At 47.2% G+C, this 18,268-nt stretch overlaps 1 protein-coding gene across 8 annotated transcripts in view; it reads right to left on the bottom strand.

The window, feature by feature from the left end:
- The window catches only part of ankrd44 (ankyrin repeat domain 44), a 25,639-nt gene extending 8,145 nt beyond the window's left edge, over positions 1-17,494 (bottom strand). For 2 of the 8 annotated variants that reach the window (XR_008396521.1, XM_053680696.1), the window contains exons 1-19: positions 17,066-17,490; positions 11,438-11,521; positions 9,553-9,631; positions 9,280-9,350; positions 8,236-8,436; positions 7,684-7,771; positions 7,395-7,537; positions 6,890-7,102; positions 6,727-6,805; positions 6,508-6,622; positions 6,312-6,394; positions 5,261-5,324; positions 3,445-3,513; positions 3,050-3,190; positions 2,397-2,462; positions 2,152-2,263; positions 1,783-1,857; positions 864-1,065; positions 666-753 (exon numbers count right to left, since the gene is read on the bottom strand). Coding sequence is in view for 6 of the 8 variants with exons in the window: in XM_053680696.1 (XP_053536671.1) it covers positions 666-753; positions 864-1,065; positions 1,783-1,857; positions 2,152-2,263; positions 2,397-2,462; positions 3,050-3,190; positions 3,445-3,513; positions 5,261-5,324; positions 6,312-6,394; positions 6,508-6,622; positions 6,727-6,805; positions 6,890-7,102; positions 7,395-7,537; positions 7,684-7,771; positions 8,236-8,436; positions 9,280-9,350; positions 9,553-9,631; positions 11,438-11,521; positions 17,066-17,092 (2,000 nt within the window). In the remaining 2 variants the exon portion in view is untranslated. Of the gene's footprint in view, positions 1-665; positions 754-863; positions 1,066-1,782; positions 1,858-2,151; positions 2,264-2,396; positions 2,463-3,049; positions 3,191-3,444; positions 3,514-5,260; positions 5,325-6,311; positions 6,395-6,507; positions 6,623-6,726; positions 6,806-6,889; positions 7,103-7,394; positions 7,538-7,683; positions 7,772-8,235; positions 8,437-9,279; positions 9,351-9,552; positions 9,632-11,437; positions 11,522-11,691; positions 13,852-13,985; positions 14,225-14,295; positions 14,358-14,552; positions 14,586-17,065 lie in introns of those variants that run through there. The other 6 variants (XM_053680690.1, XM_053680693.1, XM_053680695.1 and 3 more) reach the window with 6 other exon arrangements.
- Between the last annotated feature and the right edge of the window lie 774 nt (positions 17,495-18,268).

Consider the following 18,268-nt stretch of genomic DNA (forward strand, 5'->3'; position numbering starts at 1 on the left):
TATCCCGACTCGCACTATCCCGACTCGGACTATCCCGACGCGGACTATCCCGACTCGCACTGTCCCGACTCGCACTGTCCCGACTCGCACTGTCCCGACTCGCACTATCCCAATTCAAACTGTCCCGACTCGCACTGTCCCGACTCGCACTGTCCCGACTCGCACTGTCCCGACTCGCACTGTCCCGACTCGCACTGTCCCGACTCGCACTGTCCCGACTCGCACTTTCTCAAATTTTCCAACTATAGTGTTTTTTAAAAAATGTTATTCTATCGTGAGCGTAGCGGTGGTGACGGTGAAGTTATTCGACCGTGCTGTAGTTCGTTTATATATACAGCCTACCTTCAGCTTTTTACTTCTGGAGATATATAATAATAGAAGTAATAATAATAATAATAATAATAAAAAGCTCACTGGGGAATTTCTTCTCCATAGACAGAGCTCAATTCTACATTTACAATTCAAAAAAAGATAAATATACTGATGGAATAGAGTAGTGTTGTTTCACATTAAAAAAATAAATAAATAAAAGCACATGCAAACAAAATACATGTAGTTGTTGGTATCTTTCTCCCGACCCACGCAATCCCGTGCCTTATCTTATCCATATCCATCGGGAAGCGTGCAGACTAAAAGAACTCTGCATGTGATAATGAGTCACTCACTGTCCCTGAGAATCAGCTGCGTCCACCAGATCTGCGCTGTCCGAGTCTTCCAGCAGGAGGCGCACGCACGGTGTATGGCCATTCATCACTGAGAGATACAGATCCATTCATCGAGTTATTCATTAACATGATTCATTAGTAATCCTTTTTCACCCTCACACACACACACACACACACACACAGAGCATGGCACTGCACCTGCAAGGTGGACGGGAGTGCGTCTGCGGACCGTGTCTTTACAGCGTGCCGAAGCGCCGTGGTTCAGCAGCGTCAGAGCACAGTCAGTGTGACCCCTGAGGGCGGCGAAGGCGAGAGCGGTGCGGCCCACGTCGTCGCCCTGATCCACATCGCAGTGGCCCTGTAGCAGCACCTCCAGAGACTGCGCATGGCCATGGTACGCCTGTGACACACAAACACACACACAGAGTACGCCGAGTCATACACGCCGAACCAAATCCCTTCCGTACAGACACATCATTTCAACACCGAATAAAACGACGCGGCTACCCCGTTTCCGCTGACGTGCCTGAGCTCCAACCTGAGAATTATTCTAACGCCGAGACCAGCAGCGATATCCTTTAAATCCACCCGACGCAATGGCCCCACCCACAAAATCCACCGTCGCTGCTTCCTCGAGCTCCGTCGACCGCGTGACCGGAAACGACCGAGTAGTCTCTCGCAGTAGAAAAGTGTGGAACGGTTCTTCATAACTGAAGCGTCTTGAAGCCGTCGTTACAAACAAAGACTTCACTAAGTATTAAATAATCTTCACTTAGCGTGTTCGGTACTTTTTTCCCGTGTCGTTCCTCTTTATTACACATAACTTCATTTACGCACTTTAACGTTGTGAATTCTTTATATTTCCGGATTTCTTGAGTTAATACTGACGCCTCGTGAAAACTCCATGTGAATAAACTCATTGGAAATATATTTACCGAAACAAATTCTGACGCGTCCAATACTTATTTCCCCTCGCCGTATTATTAACAGGAATGTACACGGAACGGGTGTTGCGCAATCAAGTCCACGCCCTAGTCCTGGGTGTTGACCTGGCTGACGTTACGCATGGTGACGGTTGTGTGCTGCGACGAGTGTAAAGCGTGCAAGCGTGACTCACGGCTAGATGTAGCGGACTCCGGGTGCTGAGGCAGTCCTTGCCTTCGTCCTCATTTCGCTCCTCTCGATCCAGAAGCTTCACACAAAACAACAAAAAAAAAACTTCAGTCAATGTTCAATAAACACGACGGAAAGGAAAAAGGAGTTCCTGACCAAAAAAAAATGAAAAATAAAAGACTAGTGTCTTGCAGAGACGGCAGGTGAGAGTGCGATAGATTTAACGTGACGTTCAACACATAATCCAACTACGCATGGTGACTACGAGACCCTGGATCATCTGTGTGTGTGTGTGTGTGTGTGTGTGTGTGTGTGTGTGTGTGTGTGTGTGTGTGTGTGTGTGTGTGTGTGTGTGTGTGTGTGCGCATCTCACCAGCTCCAGGCAGCGTCTGTGGCCGTAGGCCGCAGCGTAGTGGACGGCGGTGTAACCCTGTTTGTCCTTCAGTGAGGCAGTGGCACCACTCTTCAACAAGAACTCAAGGCACCTACACACACACACACACACACACACACACACACACACACACACACACACACACACACAGCTCAGTTAACAACACCACACAGCATATTCTCGGCTTAGGGTGTTTATTAAAATCGTAGGTAAAGCGCACTTACAGAGCCGCCTCTTTCTCTTTCTCTGCTTGCACTCCAGGACTCTCTGGCTCCAGGGCAACACGTCGCCTACAGAAACACACACACACACACACTCAATTCTTTATACTTTAAGCGAGCGGTCTTCTGAGCAGGACCTTCAAGCTCCAAACCCGTAACTATTCAGTGGGGCATCTATACCCAGTCATATTGACTAATCAGCAGCAGACCTAACTGTTTCATTCGATCCACTCTTGAGCGTGAAGAGATTAGAAACGCAGCCTCCGTCTGACGTCACAGCAACGACTCCGAATCGTCTACCGGGGACTTAAAAATATCCCAGGGTTGCCATGGCGACACGAACAGAGCGGCGATACTGTACCAATCCTCACTAAAGCTCCACATGGGGATGTCGATGACGGGAGACGTAGTTGTGACAAACACCCGCTGTTATCGCTATACTTCGTTTACATTCCGTTGCGTCTATCGCGCTCTTACCGTAAACGCCCGGACGTCCCGCTGTGGTTTTGCCGACGGAGGCTTGGGCTCCTATGCAAATGCCGGAGCTCTGCAGACTATATCTTTGCAAGGCAAACTAGAAAAACTCGAAAAACCTGCGGCGTTTTGGGTTGGGGAAGCAGCGTGGAAGGAAAACCTGCCAGAGTGGAGATGTGTACCTCCTGTCCAGGTCAGAGGCAGCAGCGTAGTGCAGGGCAGAGCGCCCCCACTGGTCAGTGGCATCAATACAGGTACCGCAGGACACCAGAGTCTCTAAGCACTGAAAATGACGACTTGCAGCTGCATAGTGGAGGGGAGTCCTATGATCAAGCACACACACAAAAACATGTTGTATTTGGGACAAAACAAATACAGTATGCTTCGTCAAGATGCGGTCTGATGGACTGACCGGGCCATAATTCTGATCTGTAATGCGGACAAATCCAGCTCTGCTACTCATCTCTGTGTGTGTGTGTGTGTGTATATATATATATATAGATATATATTAAACGTGCATCTATAGATTATCACTCCTGATAAAAGCGATAATTATAACAGGGGTCCAAACGCTGACCTGCCATGTTTGTCCGTGCGGTTGTGGTCCGCTCCGCTGCTGAGCAACAGCTTCACACACTCAACATTCCTGTAGGAGGAGTTGAATTAAAGAATTAGGGTAGAATGAGTAGAGGAAAAAATAGACATTTTAAAAGGTCAATTCAACACGTGTGACGACAGCATGAACCGGTAAAGCAGAAAGACAAAAACTCGCGGTCACGTCTTCGTCAGCTGACTCTTCTGTGGTCATGACGACAGTGACGTCTCAACAGGACGTGTGTTGAAACACAATTATTACACGTTTATCATTTATCAGACCGTTTTTGAATCGATCGGACTTTAGATGCGGGTGAATTATTTCCAAATCCAAGCATTAACAGTTATTTGCTAGTTAGTAAAACTCCAGATGGTGCGACTTGGAGACGTCATCAGTGACGAACACTGGGTCACAGGGTGTTTCGCGGTCTTGGATCATCAGACATCCTTAGCCGGGCGTCCCAGTCGGAGGTGATCGGACCCCGGCTTGGGAAATTTGTGGCGGATTTCAAATAGTCCTTTTTATTTTTTTTACACTGTCTACTAAATATACTTACACGCTAAAGGAAAAAGGGAGAAAATTGCATTTATTCATTTCGGAATGAGGAACATTTCCCCAGCTGGTATCTGAGTACAAACTGTATCGATTAGCCTTGTGCTCATTTCACGACTGCATGTAGTAATCCAACGACTCCAGAGGATTTTATATTTAAAAATCTATTACTTCTACATTTATATTATGACCTCTACACTTATACTATGACCTCTACACTCATTATGACCTCTACACTCATATTATGACCTCTACACTTATACTATGACCTCTACACTCATTATGACCTCTACACTCATATTATGACCTCTACACTCATATTATGACCTCTACACTCATATTATGACCTCTACTCATATATTATGACCTCTACACTCATATTATGACCTCTACACTCATATTATGACCTCTACTCATATATTATGACCTCTACATTTATATTATGACCTCTACACTTATATTATGACCTCTACACTCATATTATGACCTCTACATTTATACTATGACCTCTACACTCATATTATGACCTCTACATTTATATTATGACCTCTACATTTATATTATGACCTCTACACTCATATTATGACCTCTACACTTATATATTATGACGTCTACATTTATATTATGACCTCTACACTTATATATATTGACGTCTACATTATCGAGTCAGTACAAAATAAAAAGTAGATTCCCAAACATTAGTTTTCCAGTGTAAAATTAAATGTTACAGAACAATGTTTGTATGTGAGTAAAGAAAGCAGTATACTAAGTGGTAAGAGACTCTTTTCAGATAAAAAACACAATGAAGGCTGCTGGGTTTCGCTGCAAAAATAAGAAGCGAGTGCGACAGACAAAATCTCCAGAAGAACCGAGTCTCGCTCTGCAAGACGCTCAATAACACTCACACCTCATGTCCCTATAAATAAAACCGCACTAACTACCTCACACTACTATTTTTGTTTTTAAATCACACCAAGTGTTCACTTTGTGTCATTCATTACTGTTTACTTTACAGTAATCTTTACAGTATTTTATTCATATAGAAAACATTTAACTTCATTCTTTTCGGAGGCATCTTCGCTCTACAGCGTCTCCTCACGTGTACCCGAGACGTTTGCGCGGTACCGTACATCTGTAATAAAGGAAATACCCGCCGAATCAGCCTCTCATAGATTCCACACTCAGACAGGCAGAAGGTCTCTGCCGTGTCCTTTCAGACTCGAACGTCCTGCAGAGACACACTCACCCTCCAGCAGCAGCCGCGTGGAGACACGTCCTGCCCAGGCTGTCCGGGGTGTCGATCTGGAAGCCTGCACACAGGACCGAGTCATTACTGAGGGTGCAGATTATGCTATACCTCCGCCCTGAGCGAGGATGGAGGCATGAAGGAGGAAGGGCACAGAAGAAAGGAAGCCCCCGACAAAACAACCAGACAGCCACAGAGGCAGACCCCGGAGAGGAAGAGAAACACAGGGAGACAAAAAAAAAAAACAGTAAGAGAAGTGAGAGAAAGAAAGAGAAGAGTGTTAGTGCAGGATGAACACGGACGCAGTGAAAGGGAAAAGAGTTTTCTTTAAATGACAAACGCATGCACGGATGGCACAGACGACGACACGGCAGCTAACCAAGCATCTAAGTCTGTCTTCGGGGGATTCGAACTCCTAACCCTAAATCTATAAAGATGAGCCGCTCGAGCCCACGTCGAACACGATCACCATCACTCAAAACAAAGGCGAGAAACATCACGTGAAAGCCACGTCCTAACCGCGTATTTGCCTATCGTAGGAATCAAAAGCCTGAAGTGGCGCCCCTGGGGTCTACAGATCCGCTGCTGTACGCCGAAATGCCCTCGTGAAGGAGGGGAGATCGATGAGAACCGCTGGTTTCGTTTAGGCAAACTGTATATTGACAGTCCGCCGCACGGCACCAAGAATATTAAAGCGACGCTGAGCTTAAAGGAGCCGTTTGTAATTCTGATCACCTTCTCATGCTTCGGAGTAAAATCGCAAACGCGATGGAAACACTGGTTTGCCTTCAACCCCTGACCGATCCGACACCCCCTGTTGAATCTACGCAGGTATTACGGGTTTGCCTTTCGGCGAAAGAAGCCGATCAGCTAGGAGCAGGGCTCATTTCAGGGCCAGAAAAATCAACAAATATACACGGTGTTATGAAGCAGTTTCCTAAGGTGTCGTCTAGAAACGGTTTTGAAACGTTATGGGCCGCTGCTCATTTCCACACACTGGCAGTGGCGTGACATGTTTACGTCGCGTTAGGTCTCCAAAAGCGGAAGGTACCTGAGGAGAGAAGTTTCCGGCAGCAGTCAGCATGAGCGTTTAGAGCTGCCAGGTGCAGGGGAAACATCCCATGGATTCCTCTTCTAAAGATGGAGAAAGAGACAGACTTTATAAGTGTTGTCCGATATAAACGTGTACTAATCTTCGGTTATGAAAGCACACACACACACACACACACACACACACACACACACACCTGGTGCAGTCGGCCCCACTGGTGATTAAGGTGTTGATGAGGAGTTCGTGACCATAACGAGCGGCGATGTGTAACGGAGTGTTTCCATCCTTATCCACGCAGTCGATCTCTCCGCCTGTCGTGACAAACGTACCGACGCTTCTGTTAGACTTTACCTCGGGCGTACGAATAGCCTGGAGCCTCACATTTTAGTTCACGGGTAACTCTTAAAGCTCTCACCGTTCTGAATGAGAGTCTGCGAGCGAGTAAAGCGCCCATGCACCGCGGTCATATGCAGGGGACTCTTCCCATCTCGGCTCTGGAAGAGAACAACGTCAAGGTCTCAGACAGGCCACGAAGAGGAAGCACGCGAGAGAAGTGGAGAAGAGAGCGAGGAGCTCACCTGCACGTTGACGTCCGCGCCGTTGTTGACCAGGAACTCGAGGCAGAGGGCACCGTGCGTGGACGCGGCGGCGAAGTGGAGAGGCGTGAAGCCTTTGTTGTTGGGCTGACTCACGTTAGCACCGTGGTCGATCAGCTCACTCACCACAGCATCCTGACCGTTAACGCACGCCACGTGCAGAGCCGTGTTCCCGAACGCGTTGGCTTCGTCTATCTGTCGGAGAGAACGTTACGCTGGTGACAAGTCGGGACCGCTTCCTCATCCCACAGCCGGTCCCTGTTACTATAGAAACGTTATACTTTCTATAGTAACACCTCATTCACAGGGACTTGTATGGCAGACATTACACATGACCAGACTCCATTAATACAGGAGATATTTCTCAGTCGATAAGTGAAGAAAGAAAAGCGTACGTCTGCGCACGTGGCTGTACGTACGAGACGTCAGAGCGGTGAAAACGTGTTACGCGGTGTGCGTAAGTGGACGTAAACGTGTGTGCGATTACCTCCACAGACAGGCTGAGCAGGTGTTTAACCACGGCGATCCGTCCCTTAGAGGCGGCAGCATGAAGAGGTGTGTATCCTCTCTTGTCCTTACAGCTGACCTCCGCCCCCTGCTCCACCAGCAGACACACCACATCTAAGTGACCTGCAGAGGGCAGAATAGAGCAACGTCTTTCCTTCCGACTTGGATGACGATTGGATCATTACTTCCCGGAGCGCAGTCGCTATATTTCATAACTGCAGTGTTATTCATGTATAAATAATATCGGTCGATTCTGCTTGCCGTCTCACCCGTGTATGCCGCCCAGTGAAGAGCACGGCTGTCCTTCTTGTCGAAGGCGTTAATATTGGCGCCCTTCGCCAGCAGCAGATTGACCATCTAAGCGGTAACGGGACGGAAGAAACAAAGAAATTCAGAGATGGAAAGATGGCAAGGGGAAAAAAAAAGCAGGACCGTTCCAGTCACAGCGGGTTACAGTCTGAGTCAGTCGTGCGTCAGTCGCTGTGTGTCTCACTTTATATAACATCCTTTTAAATGCCATTCAGGATGACAGCTCCACCAAAACCGATGCCTGAAGCCAGTGTAGGAAGCGAGCAGGAAAGTGAGTCAGAACCGAAGGCAGTTCTGAAGTGCGTCTCAACCCACAGCTGGACGAAATCTACGAACGAGGTCCATTTGTTGGCTCGAGGAACGTGAGAACGTTCCAAAATTTTTTTTCATTTCAATATAAAATCGCACACATCTGCGCTCACATTTTAGAAATCGTGACAGAGACTGCAGATCCGTAGGACTACGCTAATAAGGGCCAGTACGCACACGTGAGGGCGGAGGGTCTGTCGTACCTGGGTGTGTCCGTTGAGGGCGGCGTGGTGCAGGGCGGTCCGACCGCCGCGGTCAGACACGTTTACGCTGCTCAACATCGGGATGATGAGCTCGGCACAACGCAGAGCCTTATTGGCGGCGGCCACGTGAAGAGGCGTCTGCCAGTTCTTGTCGCGTGCGTTCACGTCGGCCGAGTGACGGATCAGTATGAGCACCGCCTCCTAGACAAAAAAAAAAAGGAAACGGGTGTGAAGAAGGAACCGTGCAGAGTGTACAGCAGACACGCTCGCGCCGAGCTCTCATTCACGAAGGCAATCCGCAAGGACGTCTCGACAGGCGTATAACCGGAGAGGCGTTTCTAGGCACGTTCGAGTTTTCGTATCTTGTCTTGTGGGACGTGTATTACTCGTCATGTGGCAGGTTATGAAACAGAAACAGGAAGGAACTGATGTTGCTCTAACCAATGTTTCCAAAAAAAAAAAATCCATTTACACCCTCGCTGATTTTTTTTCTATTCGAGGCGTCGGATCTGCCGCGTTTTTTTTTCATCTAGGGTCAGGTGACCCGGCGGGATTTTTTTTTCTTTTACACAACATTACCACGATACATGATCGAGAGCACGCTACGTGCTACGATATAAAAGAGCAAAGCCGACATTTTTTTTGCTTGTTTTTGTTTTTTTCCTTCTAAAGTACTACTTTAAAAAAAAAAAAAAATTAAACAACCAATGAGATTTAACGTGACGGATGAGATCGTATCGTTATACACACGTCGTTTTACAGGGATGTTTTCACTGACTGGACGTTTCATGTGCATGACGAGTGTTTTTTTTTTTTTTCCACGTCGCTATGGTGCGGAAAGGAAGAATCTCGCTATCTGGCTGATCTCGTGACAGTTCCTGTTGTCCCAGTTTCAGACTGTTATTTCCAGCGCAGCTTCGGTGAGCTAACAAGATAAGCTCTTGTGGTGTGCCTGCATTACGCTACGCTGCAGAGCTTGCACTATCTGTGCCGCCTCCGTGACTTAGTCAGACCTGCGCATCGACGGCCAGTAGCCAAACCCACCTCGCTCCGCGACGCCACGGCCCTGTGAAGAGGAGTCAGCCACATGTTGTCTTTGGCGTTGACCCGAGCTCCTGGAGAAGAGAACGAGACGTGAGGCCGGTTAGACAGAGAGGAAACCGTGCTAAGGTTTCAAGACGGCTGCGTCCGATCGGTCACGGATGCGACCCGCGGCGCCGGTTCCGACGGCTCTTCCGCGCCTTATTATCCGGACGCAGCCGGATATGCTTTTAGTTAGACGGAGCAATTATGACAGGAAGAGAGAAGAGACTCTACCAGAGAGGATGAGCAGCTCGATGATCTCCGCGTCACCGAGGAACGCCGCCGCGTGGAGCGGAGTACGCTTCTCTGTGTCCTGAGAGAGAGACAGAATCAGAGGAGTTCAGCCTAAACTGCACAGATCATCCGTTCTCGACGTCCATCGTAATACGAACACACTTTAAAACTTTAAAAGGCTTTTCCTAGAAATAAATGCCCACAATCTGCCGACTGACTATTTCAAGCATGAACTGTGCACAGATAGGTTTTTAATAATCTCATATTCGGTCTGTCGTCACGTTACAATAGGAAATATTAAGACACACGCGACGGTATCTACGGTATTTCCACTTGGTTAAGATGTCGCGTCCAGAGCCAGACAGCTCTGAAAATGGAGGTTTTTTCCCCCTACGGGAACGAGAAATAATCGCGATATCATGCCGGTCGTCGTGCGATCCAACATCCAAAACGATGGCGGATTGAACTCGTGTGTTTCGGTTGCAACTGGACGGAGGGGAATACTGTACACGCCCGGCATCTTCGCATGCGATAGGAAGTACTTTATATTCACCGATGTGCTCTTTCAGTTTGTCACTTCTATTTTTGCTAATGTGTGTCACATCAAACAATGTAAACATGTTATATTTACATCAGTGTCGTTGTTATACAGCGGGGGAAATGAGGACTGGGCACGCACGTCAGCATTTGTTTCAGTAAATATATTTCCACTGAGGCTATTCACATGAAGTTCTCACCAGACGTCAGTATTAACTCAAGAAATCCGGAAATATAAAGAACTCACAACGTTAAAGTACGTAAACGAAGTTACGCGTAATAAAGTGGAACGACACGGGAAAAAAGTACCGAACACGCTAAGTGAAACGTATTTAATACTTAGTGGAGACGCCTTTGTTTGTAACGACGGCTTCAAGACGCTTCCCGTCTGAAGAGATGAATGTTCCGCGGTATTCAGGTGCGATTTCGACCCGTTCTTCTACACCTTGGTGACGAAAAGCCTTTTTATAGACCACCAATTTACTAACCCAGCTGATATTAATTTGCACAGATGGGTGGGGGTGGGGGGGGTGGGGGGGGGGGGGGTATTTACTTACGGATTTCGGCTGGTTTCTTGCCTTACCTTGCCTTGGAGAACTGCTTTTTCTTAGCGCGTTCGCTACTTATAGCAGTATTGTGTTGCATATAGCGTTATGTAACAAGTTATCGCATTCTTCATGCAGCCCTAGTGGGAGGGATGGCATACACTCTCTGCCCTGTCAATCACAGCAAAACTAGCCAATCGCGTGCGTCTGCGAGTACGTGTACGCGGAAGACGGCGGACGGCGCGTTCCTCGGCGTTCGTTCTGCTGACGAAAACACTTTTACACAATGATCCTACTGATGGGGACCATGGATTTGGTTGTAAAAAGTTTGTGAACCCCTGGGATAAGGGAATAAGTGACCGTGACGTCCCTTAGTGCTACCACGCCATCCAGATCCTCTTCTCTGTCAGAGAAGCGCGTAATCCCCGGGCTGGTGTTAATATACCATGAAGAAATTCCCAGGAGAGCACAAACAAACAAAGCCATCAGTTTCAATCTACAGCGCTAGCACTGATGAGGGCTGTAAGAGTGTGTAGCAGCGATAGAAGCCTCTCGAATAGAGCGGGCCAGAACAATGGAGCCACTCTAAACGGAGACATGGTGAAGGCTGCTGCGAGGAAAGCAGACTAAATATTGTGTAGAGAACGACAGTGTCCTGTCTCAGGTGCTCTGGGGGAAAAACATATTTCAGTTCAGATCATTGTCTGGAGAGAGAGAGAGAGAGAGAGAGAGAGAGAGAGAGAGATAGAGAGAGACAAAGAAACTGAATGTGGGTCTTGAAGCCACAGGAAAGAGCTGCATACCAGTCCATTGATGTCCTCCGATTTGTAGATGAGCATGCGGATCTCCTCAGGGTCTCCATTGAAGATGGCTTGGACCAGAGCCGGCTGCGGACAAACAAAGCGCAGTTCAGCGAGAGCGTATACACGCTTTTATATATGTATACATGTATGCATAGGAAAGAATTCGTGTAGCTTTAGCTGCCCCTATGAAAGCACAAAGGACTGCTCGTGACCGCTGACACAAAGAACAGGCGTGCGATTCTGGCGGAACACACCCACACGAGGGTGATAATCATCAGCCCGCGTCCCCATCACGCCTCGCGCGTTACGATAAGTGATATCTTTACTGAAAGGCTAAACTCGGGACCACGTGACGGTACACCGGTGTCCCCATCCCCAAAGCAAAACCCGAACGCACACAGGCCCGGCCTCTCCGGAATCTCACCGCCGAAACTACAAGCAGGGCAGGACGCCTTTACCGTGCACAATCATACAGGGGAGCTTCCTTAGAGAAAAAGCGGAAATATCTGAACAGAACGGGCCAGTGACTGCAACACTGAAATAAACCTGCTTGTATGTTCACTTCCTGTCTGTGTCTCCTAGCTGCCACCACCCCCAGAAAGAAAGCAACGCTTCCTGTTGCGTGCTGTCACCTTCTCAGAAAAGATCGAGGGGAAGCTCAGAACGCATTTTCAGTTCCGCTAGAAGGACAGAGCGAGAGAGAGAGAGCGAGAGAGAGAGAGAGAGAGAGAGAGAAAGAGAGAGAGAGAGAGAGAGAGAGAAAGAGAGAGAGAGCACTCATCATTGTGCAAACACACACTAATAGCTGCACGCTGCCAACAACTGCTTTGGAAAATGTGGTAACGCGGCCTCGTACTGGACAGGGAAGAAAGTCACGAATAAGGCTGCCTCGCTCTCTCATTCTCCCAAACCCTCTGACATCACTCCGTCTTCTGCTCCCACTCTTCCGTTCGCACACAGCCCCACGATGTGTTGTGATGTGTTCCGTCGACGGGATGTACACGGTCCGGATCTCGCTCGCTCAAATCGTCACGCTTTGACCGTATAATCGACGCGAACCAGCTTTCAGGGGTTTTTTTTTTTTTTTTTTTTCCTGCCACGAGATCTGTAACTAAACCAGGTGAACATGTGGAACGCGAGAGGATTTTATACAGCTCGGTCAAACGTTCTTCTCATTCAGAGTGTGCGTCGTCTCGTCCCCGCGTCACGGCCGCCGAACGGCCGTATACTCGTACTCCACGTATACGCTGCAAACTTCTAACAGTTCTCAAAGTTGCTCCATTGAGAGTCACTAATAAAGAGCTTCCAAAACAAGGGTACAAAGAACTTTGTCTATATTTAACCGTCCTGACCTGGAGAGCCACGGTCCAGTCGTGGATAAACTAGCACGTCTGTTGTATCAGACCTTCCGTTGCAGTTCATCCAATCGCATGCATTTACGTCGAGCGAGACAGGTGAAGGCGGCTCATCGGACCGGGGACCAGCTACGAGGCTAGAGAGGCTCGAGATATTTCACAGACGCTATTTAGGAACCGATGACGAACTGAGAACAACGCGTTCGTTCCCCGCGTCAAATTCCATCGCACTAGGCAGGCGCGACACAAAACGAAGCATAACCACGTTTGAATTGAAACAGAATCGCTAACGGTTAAGCGTTAAATACGTCAGTACTGTCGCCACTCGGTCATGTCAGGAGTAGCTTATCAGGACTTCTGAAAGCGAGGACTTTGAAGCAACTGGACTTTCGCAAATCCCTTTTCTATATGTTGTTACCCTGCGATGGATTGGCACCCTGTCCAGGGTGTACCCCGCCTTGTGCCCCATGCTCCCTGGGATGGGCTCCAGGTTCCCCGTGACCCTGTAGAAAGGATAAGCGCTATAGAAGATGGATGGATGGATATATGTTGTTAAAAAAAATGCAATATTAAAGAATTGAGCGGTTTTTAGAGCATTTTGTAACTATAAGGCGCGGTGAACGATTAAACATCGGACATCGCACCGTCCAAAAATCCCAGCACCACCACCCAAGCCGCCACCCAAGTTGGGCACTCGAGCAAGGCCCTTAACCCTCAACTGCTCAGATGCACGTAAGTCGCTCTGGATAAGTGCGTCTGCCGGACGCGAGACGTGAACGTAAACAGGTCTGCAGAGGAGCCGTGAACATTCCAGGCTCGGAATAACATCGTAGAGATAAGACCAAGATAAATTCCCGGTGCGCTTGGTCTACTCGGTGACTAAAACGCTCCGATTTTGAGATTCCATTTTTATAGCATCGAAGATGCCTGCACAGAACTGTACCTACACAGAAACCAGATATTTTTAGCTCACTGACAGGCCCAAAAATAATAAAATAAAGAAATGCTGTCTAGATCATCGTAGTAATTCGTAGTAGCACTTCAGTAGGGACTGATTTGCTTCTCATTATCACACCGTCCTCCGTGGAAGTGTCCGGCTGTCTGTGCCGAAGCGTGACAGCGCTGTTGTCTGATGAGGCTCTGGAGAACAGGAGCAAGCCTCTAAACATGGCCCAGAACAATCGAGGACATACCCCGTATCACTCCTTCTAGGCAAAGCCAGCGCTCCGAACACTGGAGCCTTTGTTGACGTACACCACACCCCCTCGATCCTTCTACTCAAGAGCCAATGAGTTCCTGTTACCAAATGGGGGAGGGGATGAGGAGGAGTTTCTTCGCTTTTGACAACTCGAGCACCGCAGACCCTTCCTCTGCATAATGCCTTTAACCCAATAATCTGAGCACAGCTGGAGAGAGAGAGTCAGAGAGAGAGAGAGAGAGAGAGAGAGAGAGAGAGAGAGAGAGAGTGTATGTGAATATGAAGCAGAACTGCTGATACTTCACCAAATTGAAAAAGAGACGCCTTATACGCCCGTGTTTTTGTCTCGTGTTTGTCTCCGTCGTCCATGGAGCAAAAGCAGAAGACGGTGCTGAGGGTTACTGTGCATGTTTACACTGGAGGAATGTCTTTTATATAAATGAAACATGTGCACACTAGCAACAAAGATCACTTTCTAGTCTCGGTGCCTTTAGGGGACATTTCTAAATGTGGAGAGAAAAAAAAAAAAAAAAATACACTTCACCAAAATGAGACTCCGAACCTTTTTGTGCTGACACATAACAGAAGCTCAAACACTCGCCTCTACATGCTCTCTCGCTCTCTCGCTCGCTCTCGCAGCAAGAAATCAAACCCACAGAGAGTAGAAGAAAGGGAGACGAGCAAAAAGACGCAACAACTTCCTGTCCCTTTTCTCTCCACTGTCAGTTGGAAAATTTGCTTAAATTTGAGTCTGACTATCGCCCCTAGTAGTCCGAGTCGACTGCTCGAGATACGTTCAAGAGCTGCACGGAAAGTTCCTCTTTCGTTCTGTTAAATCAGACGTCAATCCAAACGTCGAGTGATTAGTTCGACTGGTTCGACTGGATGAGACAGGTCTAGAAAACCAAGAGCTCTGTCGGACTTTTTAACGAAAGTAGCAATTAGCAAGCCACTTACGCGTTCCACCTCCCTCGAACGCTGCTTGGTAATCAGCAGGGTGGGACTGCAGAGAACCAATGAGATGTGCTCTTCATCACAACGTTCATGGTAACACACCTTAAAAGACAACGGCCCGATATTTCGCACCTCACACCCGATATGACCGACTGCATAACCTGTACACACCCGCGGCAGGACGATTTAGAGACCTCCTGTACGGATGAAGTTAGGAATCCTGCAAAGAAACCTTCAAGTTAGCGTGAATCTGAACAGCCCTTCCTACTGTGCATGCGCACTACTTAGGGTGTTTCACGCTTAGTAGTGTATTAGATTTAAGAGATGTACGGGAAGCCGGAGATCTCTCCGGCGCTTTCAGGGTCACTCTTGGCTTCTTCGGGGGCGTTCGAACTGGCGGTTTGGTCCGGAACAGAGCACGGTTCGCACGAAAAACGAGTGACGTGAAAGCTGTCGCGCGGACCAGGAAGCGCACGACGGTTCCGAACCGTAGACCGCCTGTAGGACGTGGTCCGAGTTCGGTTGCACCGGAAGTGTAAATACAGGCCTGGTTTGAGCATTTCCGTCCCTCCTGATCTCCTGGGATTCTCACACTCTAGAGATTACTCAGAATGGTGCAATAAAGAAAAAGAAAAAAAACATCCAGCGTGCGGTCGTTCTGCAGACGGAAACGCTCTGAGATCAAGGGAGATGAGTGAGACTGGTTCGAGCTGACAGGAAGGCTACAGAAACTCAGGTAACCACTCTGTACAGCTGTGGTGAGCTGAAAAGCATCTCAGAATGCACGACGCGTCGAACCCTGAGGCGGATGGGTTACAACAGCAGAAGACCACGTCGAGGTTCCTCTTCTGTCAGACGAGAACAGAAAGCACAGGCTGCAGCGGGCGGTGGATTGTCGCTTAAACCGATTCAAATTCATCCATAACATAAAATAACTCAAACGGAAATATCACTGCATCATGAGAAACTTAGTAACGTTAGTGAAAGCTTTACTGGAGCTTCACCCTCTCTGCATGCCACGTCTTAGATCCCCGAAGAGCTCGTTTCCTGATAGATAGATAGAGATATAGATATGTATGAAGCAAACACCTTCATTCGAACATCATCCAAAGTTTAGACTGCCGGTTTGTTTGGTTTTTTTTACCCCAGTATGCAAATTTACACATATTTAAATACACAAAGCCTAATTTGCATGATGTCGTCGATTTTTTATTTATTTATTTTTTCGTTCAGGTTCTTCTAGCTACTCGTGAAAACACCAGGAGCAAACCGCCGAAGATCTAGTGATATCAACGGTTGTACAAAAAAAAAAAAAAAAAAAAAAAAAAACCACCCTCGAGTCACCGGTACAGTCCAGGCCTCGACGTCTTTAAAGATTTACGATCACTAGCCTGATACCTGATCGAGAGCTTTCTCACGTCTAACGTGCAACGGTCCTGCGGTTATAGACGGAGAAATCGAATCATGCTGTATAACCATACACTCTTAACACTATCATCAGCAGGCCAGACAGCTTAACACAGCACACCGGTGCATTTTGGGTAATCCGTGCTTGCTCAGCTTAAAAAAAAAAAAAAAAAATCAAAGTGCCTTAACAGGGAAAGACTTGAGGATACATTCATCTACTAATAGTGGAATTAAAATAAATAAATAAATAAATAATCGTTTAAAAAAAATAAACAGATATAATGAGACCCTCTGTACAGAGTACATCTGTACCTTGTATAGTATTATTCATCTTTCACCTGGGAAGAAGCATGCCATGCATTATAAAGCTTTAAAAAGTCAAATCATGCATAATAAATGATTTTTAAAAGGTATAATATATATATAGATATTACAAAAGATATATCATTTAGATCTCAGAGTGTATATGATGTGAAACATGTCATAAAGCTAGTGAACAGTGGAAGCATGAGAACATTATTATTATTATTATTATTATTATTATTATTGTTGTTGTTGTTGATATTATTATTATTATTATTATTATTATTATGTTATAACTAGAAGAAATACTCAAAGCATATTTAGATTTTTTTTTTTTTTTTGGTACCCAGACATAATAATGTTACCTTCCTGCATGCCTGTGTAAGAATTCCAGGTATTTTAGAGACACACCTGATCGGCGAGTTTCAGCACTGCCATATCGCAGTCACCTGAAGAGCTTCATCCGAACTGCTGCAGATCAACACTGATGATAAACCCCTGCTCGGTGTAGGCGCAAAACCTCCAGAGCGGATGCAGGTCGTATGGTCGGGGCCCGGGGCTCGATGGCGGCCCTGGCCGGTTGATGAGTCGCTACCTCCGGCCAGAGAGCGGAGCAGGACCCGGGGTCCGGGGGATGGATGCAGGGATGCGAGACGCTGCTGGAAGCGCTGGAAACTATCCGCATGTGCAGCAGGGCTCAGTGAGGGTTTAATGATTCGGGTCGGGTGTGTATCCGCCGCACATCTTCCTGTATGTTATATATATTCGGATGCTTTCAGAAAACAGGAAGTCAACGATTTCTCTCTCTCTCTCTCTCTCTCTCTCTCTCTCTCTCCTCCCCCTCTGCTCCTCTGCTCAGCTTTTTTCAGCCATGCTCCAACAAGCCCCGCCTCCTGCACTACGATTGGATAATACTCCACACTCAACTAGCCAATCAGATATAAGGAGACTGGACCCGAGTGAATGAGGGGATACTGGTTTAAAACCATCTCTCTGTAATGATGTGATTTAACGCTGACTGAAAATATTACTGAAAAAAAAAAAAATTGGGGGTTTAAAAGGGAAAGCATATGCAGTTATAATGACAAAAAAAAAATTAGTTTGTGTTTTGAAAATGAATTTAAAATAATTAATTCATTGATTAATGCTGAATGTGTCAGTGTGTCAGTGTTTGGTAGCCCAGTGGTTGACCTTCACACTCCAACTGGTACCGAGGCCCAACCTGGCGTAGGAGAAGTGTCCGAGGCATATTACCTCCCCTTTCTTAGTTTTTCCACTTATGACATAGTCAGTTGCAAGTGAAAAACAGGAAGTGCAAACGGATTAAACGCAGGGTGTAATGAAATCCAGTCTCTTCCTCTTTTACCGGCAGAGCAGTACCAAATGTGAAGTGCTGTTTATAATTTTTCATCGTATAAACCCAAGGTTTAATCCGAAACACATCCGTCCATCTTCTAAACCGCTTACCCTTCAGGGTCACGGCGAACCTGGAGCCTAACCAAGGGAGGATCGATCGGGTACGAGGCGGGGTTCAGACTGGACGGGGTACCGATCCATCGCAGGGCACAATCGCATACACGTTCACACACCCGAACATACGGTACGGACTCTTTG

Source organism: Ictalurus punctatus, chromosome 6 (assembly GCF_001660625.3).
Source record: "Ictalurus punctatus breed USDA103 chromosome 6, Coco_2.0, whole genome shotgun sequence".
Taxonomy (NCBI): Eukaryota; Metazoa; Chordata; class Actinopteri; order Siluriformes; family Ictaluridae; genus Ictalurus; species Ictalurus punctatus.